The sequence below is a fragment of the Marmota marmota genome, unplaced genomic scaffold, assembly GCF_001458135.2.
Source record: "Marmota marmota marmota unplaced genomic scaffold, marMar, whole genome shotgun sequence".
NCBI classification, from domain to species: Eukaryota; Metazoa; Chordata; class Mammalia; order Rodentia; family Sciuridae; genus Marmota; species Marmota marmota.
The window spans coordinates 6,136,046-6,142,045 of NW_025999983.1; the positions used below are offsets into that span (position 1 = coordinate 6,136,046).

The 6,000-nt window shown below is 42.9% G+C and overlaps 1 protein-coding gene across 11 annotated transcripts in view; it reads left to right on the plus strand.

The window, feature by feature from the left end:
* Positions 1–6,000, plus strand: part of Prkn (parkin RBR E3 ubiquitin protein ligase) — a 1,173,661-nt gene that overhangs the window by 605,314 nt on the left and 562,347 nt on the right. For 10 of the 11 annotated variants that reach the window (XR_007348672.1, XM_048805871.1, XM_048805865.1 and 7 more), the window contains exon 6: positions 832–947. Coding sequence is in view for 10 of the 11 variants with exons in the window: in XM_048805871.1 (XP_048661828.1) it covers positions 832–947 (116 nt within the window). In the remaining variant the exon portion in view is untranslated. Of the gene's footprint in view, positions 1–831; positions 948–1,935; positions 3,101–6,000 lie in introns of those variants that run through there. The other variant, XM_048805873.1, reaches the window with a different exon arrangement.

Genomic DNA, 6,000 nt, shown 5'->3' on the forward strand with positions numbered 1-6,000 from the left:
AAAACAGACCTGCAAGTTAGAAAAGCAGGAAATGAAGGAAAATAAAAAAGAAAATTGTGGTTGAGGAGGGAGTTTTTATTGACTGAAAGAATGTGGCCTATATGAAAAGCTAAAATACAGGTGGAATTGCAGAAAGTGACCGGGGAAGGAATGAAGACCAGAGACACTAACTGGGTCATTCCCAGCTGCCTGGCACGGGTGCTGGGCAGCAGGTCTCCCAGGGAATTCCAGGATGCAGGCGTGGCAGAGAGGGCGGGCTCCCAGTGAGGCTGGGAAGGGCCACGCTGCTCTGGGTACAGCCGGGCCTGCTCTAAGTCCACTGTCCTTGTGCGTGCGTTACATAGGGCTCTCTAGACTCCTTCCTCCACTCTACCTGCTAATGACCGGCTGCCACACTGCAGAGAAAGCTCTGGGTTTCCCTTTGGGGTGCTAGGGTACTTCTAGGCTTCACCTCTATGTTACTGAGGGCAAATCACGTCAGCACCCAGAGTCTCCCTTTCCTCATTTGTGAGATGCTATTTCCGGCTTCCTCCTGTATCCTGTTTTTCTTCAGGTTCACTCATTTTTGCCGAGTGTTTCCCCAGCTCCTGGCTTCATGAGCAGAAGATGCTGCTCTGAGCACATTCCTTCTAGGAGGGAATCGCTGACCCACTGAACGCCAGCCAAGGGCATTTCTTTCCCCCAAAGATCTGATACCGATTTATTCCTGACGCACACCTAGTGACAGATTTCTCCTCTTGCCCAAAGAGTTCACCTACTGTGGAAATGCTTAGAGATGGGGAACTGGCCAGCTGGGATCCACGGGCCTGATCGTATTTCTCATTCTTTCAGGAATTTTTCTTCAAATGTGGAGCACACCCAACCTCCGACAAAGAAACCTCAGTAGCTCTGAACCTGATCACAACCAACAGCCGGGATATCTCCTGCATAACCTGCACGGACACCAGGTATGCCTTGAGAAGGGTGGCCCTCAGAGTCTTGCTCTCCCGGGGCCATCCTGCCCTGGACTGTGCTCAGCAGCCGCTGCCTCCTGGGGAGCCCCTGTCTGGGCCCATGCTGCGGCCAACCTGGGTATACCCTAATGTGATGAAGCTCTTTAAAATGCCAGTTACCTCGTTTAATCAGTAGTCAAATAGGTCATCTCACCTCTGTTAGGACCCCATCTAAAAAAAATTACAGTCTGCGTCACTTAAAATGTAAACTCATGCACTTGGGTACAAAATGTCACTCATCCACATCAGTGAAATTAAATTTAGATGCTAACATTGGGAATGGAAGAACAATTTATGAACACCATTCATCCTTGGACTATATGATCCATACTTATATTAAAAAGACCTTTTCTAAATGATTAGTTCAGCCAGATATTCATCTGTATTCATGTTTGAGCGTCACACACATTCATACGCCCAAAGTGAAATTGTGTAGCTAATTCTGGACCCAGTTGTTTCTAATCCCAGTGAATACAAGAAAAGAAAGAAAATTCGGATGTGGTATGAGAGCAGGAGAAAAACAAAAGGACTTGAATATAGCTTAGGAGCCAAGGTCAAAGTAGAAAACACTGAGTCTATTTAATCTGCAGAGTAAACAGCGGAGGGTGGAATTCCTTCCTCTATGCTCCTCAGATGCACAGAGTAAAAGAAACAGGTCCTGGACGCGTTCCTGAGGCTGGCAAAGAGGCTCAGAGGTGAGGGTGGAGACTGAGCTCTGATATCAGGGAGAAATTTTTAGTAAAAGCCAAGTGGATTTCTGAACAGAGTCAAAGAACTTTTGGTCTCATAGTTTTAAGCAGAACCATCTGTAACCCCTGGTCACCTTAATTGTTGCTTCTCACTGGCCTTTGGGACTGTACTACATGGCTTTTTAAAGTGACTTCATGATTAGTGGGTGTTACTATTCCTAGCATGGCATTTCTATTCTTTAATGATTTTACAGTGTTGACTAAAAGGAGCCTAAAAACCTTAACAACATCTGTTGAACAGACCTGTCTCCAAGAAGGAACACAACCAACGAGACAGGCTTTCCTGTCTGCTGCCCGGCTAGTCTGCTGTGGCCGCAGCACTGCGACATCGCCTTCCACTGCCGCGTTCAGCTTCCCTGGGCAAGGGGAACGACTGCCCGTGGCCAGTGCTTTCAAAACGCAAGGCGCACGGCGAGGATGATGCGCCTGGTCTTTCAGGAAAGGCATTAGAAATTTTTAGAAATGAGAGCTCATCTGCTCCAATAGCGATTGGTAATTAAAACCACTGCAGTTTTTCAAGGGGAAAATTAGAAACAGGTTTCTGGAAATCTGAGTGCTACCTCCAGCCAGTATGCCAGAACCTTCTGTTGGTGTTGACAATGGTGACACAGAAAGGCACACTGGGGATCATATCATCTGAGGAGGAGCACAGCCCTCCCAGCCTCCTGCTACTAAACTGATCCTGATATTAATAACTGGCAACAGCTTTTGAAGGACGGAGGCCACCTCCCCGACACCCAGGGGACCACTGCTGGAAGAATCATATGGTTGCAGTAAAATTTTTATGATATTACTTTGGGGTGATTTTGTGAATAGGAGCTACTCTACCCAGTGATTTAAGCGCATGTGTACATAAGAACAATTGAGTGAAGCCCCTGTGTCAGGAAGCAGAGGGGCTTCCTGTACTAGGGAAGACGGAGCACTTGGTGGACGTGGGAGTACAGATATCTGTCACGGAAGCCGGCAGAAGAACTCTCTGTCTCTCTGGGTGTAGGTGGATGGTCCTTGTGGGTTTCTCCCTCCAGTAATGCTTTATGCTTTAACCTGGAAGTAATCACCTCACAACTATGAAAACAGGTTTAGAAATCACTGTAGACCAATGGTTAGGAAGATTGAGGTTTAATTCTTCCCAGTTTCTTGATTATGCCAGAATATTTGTATGCATTCATGTTTGCAGGGTGTACTTGTACTGGATGTATAGTTCCGTATCTGGTTGTTTACATTTAAAGTGACATCATGATAAGTTTTGTCTGCTCTGAAATATTCCATAAAGGCAATTTTAAAAATGGTACCTAAGATTCTGTGATGGGAATATCCTGTTTCCCTACTATCGATTATTAGATGACTTCTATATTTTTTTTAAAAAATAATTAGGAATAAATTCATACGCTTTTACAGAAATCAATGCCTGCATGCTTTGAACATAAGCCTGCAGTTACAGGGATGGGATCCGTAAATGGTACTGAATGTTTATCCGTTTTTGATACGTATTGCTAATTTTCTTTCTAGAAACACTGCCCCATTTTAGAAAGTGATTGTCCATGTGAGGCTCCCTTCTGAGTCTCTTCAAGCACTGAGTATGTTTGTAGTTTTAATCTTTTCCCACTTGATAAAGGGAAGAAATGAAACAAATGTTTCATTTTAAAATTGGCACTAAAGAGATCAAGCATTTCTCATTTATCTATTTGCCTCCCCCCTTTTTTTTGGTGAGAAAACAAGGCAAAACTTTCTTACTATATAAACTTAAGGAAGAAGTCTGATCTCAGCAATTATTTTCTCATTCACTAATTATAATGTCATGTGTCCTTTATTAATATAATCCTTATTGACTTTTGAATTTACTTAAATATATTCCTTTATTTTAAATGTTGTATCTTCCTGGAGATAAAAATAAAAAATCATAACAGATTTGAAAATATAAGTCTTTTCTTATCTATATTTTATGATAAATTTTCTCAATTTTACATGTATATTAGTCATACATTGTTGATCAAGTTGGGCATATTCAACCTTAAAATAGATTAAATCCTAGTATAGTGTTATTTAATCTGTAAAGATCTTTCCTCTGTACCTCTTATCATTGTAATGCAAGATAAGAATTTTACTCTTGTGCTTTACAGACATATACTTTTGTATAAGAGACTTATATCACTTACATTTTCCTCTTAATAACAATTCAAAGAGCCCCACTACCACTTAGCCAACTTTTGACCCTAGAGAATATCATAATCTCTGTGCCTTCAGTTGGCATATAAAATCCAGGAATGTACATAGATAACCTCCTCCCAGGCTTTGTTTGTTTCCAAATCACCGCAGAAGGGAAGGATCAGTTGCACTTGCCCCCTGCCTTGTAAACTGATGAGACCAGTGAGGGACTCACTTTTCCTTGGCCCTGGGCAGGTGCTGAGTTGAAGTCCACCAAATTGCACACACAAGGGAAGATGAATCAGACGGATGTGCAGGCCGTTGCTAGTTTGTATAGTTAAAACTTAATTCAGGCATGCAACTTGTGTCCCTTGAGTTTACATTTTAGATAAAATGTCCCCCTCTCTTTTAAAGAGCACAGTGAGCCTTTAGAGAAGGAGAGCAGCCTGGGTTTCCTGTGTGCGTGTAGCCGCCCCTGAGCCTGCGTCTCCTTGCCTCACAGTGCTTGCCCTCACAGCGCTGACCACTCCAGGTTGCCAGCTGATAGTCTCAGGTTTAAAGGTAACAATGCAGTGACCTGGACAAAAGGCAGGGACTGCAGCCAGACACGGGAAGCGTGGCGCCCGAAGGTGCAAGAAGCTGTACTGTTAGTATTTCCAAGGGAAATTGGGACAGAAACTTCTAGACGTCCCTGGGAATCGCATTTTGCCTCAGGAACAGCAGTATCAAGTCACATGAAACCAACATGGACAAAGAAACTTGTATTCTCTCCCTAACCCCTGTGTGAACCCTGGCGCTCACCCTGTGTCAGTGTCCTCAAGGGAAAACAGTGTTTCTGTTGCCTGTTTCTCACATTATAATTTCATTCTTTAAAAAGAATCTAAGTATAAAATGTGTCAACAAATACAATATAGAAAAAGTCACCATCATTTGGCAAGAAAGCAAAGCTCCCCCCTGCTCCTCCCCTGCGCTGCTCTCCCCAGGACTGGCTAATCTGCACTTTTCCGCCCTCTATTCATCATCCTTGCATTTACAAAGATGAAGGGAAACTAAAAAATGACCACGTTTGCACAGTCAGAATTTAACCTTCCAGAAACTTGCTTTAAAACCCAGTTCCCTGCAGGGCATTAAATCTAAGAAGGGATGCCACCCTGTGTCTTCCCTCAACTCTTCCAATAAGGACTGACATTTCTGAAGTTGTTGTTTGGTAGAAATGGTTTTACAATCTTCTGGCCTTCAAATTTGTCTTAAAATAAAATTTTATTCATCTTATTGAGACAACGCTGCCATAGATTGCAGACTTAAAAGATTTACTCGGACTTGGATATTAGCTCAGATTTCTCTCAGACCATTTGTACTTGCTCCCAGTACCCCGGGGGGAGGTCTCACTACAATCTGACTGTACTCTGGTATGTATTCATTTGTCACTTAACAAAGGGAGATAAGACTTGGGGATCTTAGTTATATTCTCTTCCAGTGCGTTCATTATGTCTTAAGCTGCTTCTGCCAACTCACATTTTAATTTTGATTATACAGTAGTTGTATTTCTTCGTGATTCAAAATGAAATTCTTTATGCATCTAATTTTTGACACATTGCAGAGAAATCTTAACCAATTTCACCCTTCTTTCTACCAACTTAACCCTTTCTTAATATTCTGTTGTTGGAGGAAAGCCACTAGTTTAATGTAGTCCTCAGATGCTTAGGAGCAGAAGTGGACATTGAGACCCATGTACATAGATTGTACCTGCAGTTTTTTTTTTTAATTTTTTATTGTTGGTTGTTCAAAACATTACAAATTTCTTGACATATCATATTCCACACTTTGATTCAACTGGGTTATGAACTCCCACCTTCACCCCATACACAGATTGCAGAATCACATCAGTTACACATCCATTGATTTACATATTGCCATACTAGTGTCTGTTGTGCTCCGCTGCCTTTCCCATCCTCCACCCTCCCCCCTCCCCACCTCTCCCCTCCCCTCCCCTCCTCTCTCTCTACCTCCTCCACTGTATAACCCTGAGGGTCTCCTTCCATTTCCATGCAATTTCCCTTCTCTCTCCCTTTCCCTCCCACCTCTCATCCCTGTTAAATGTTAATCTTCTTCTC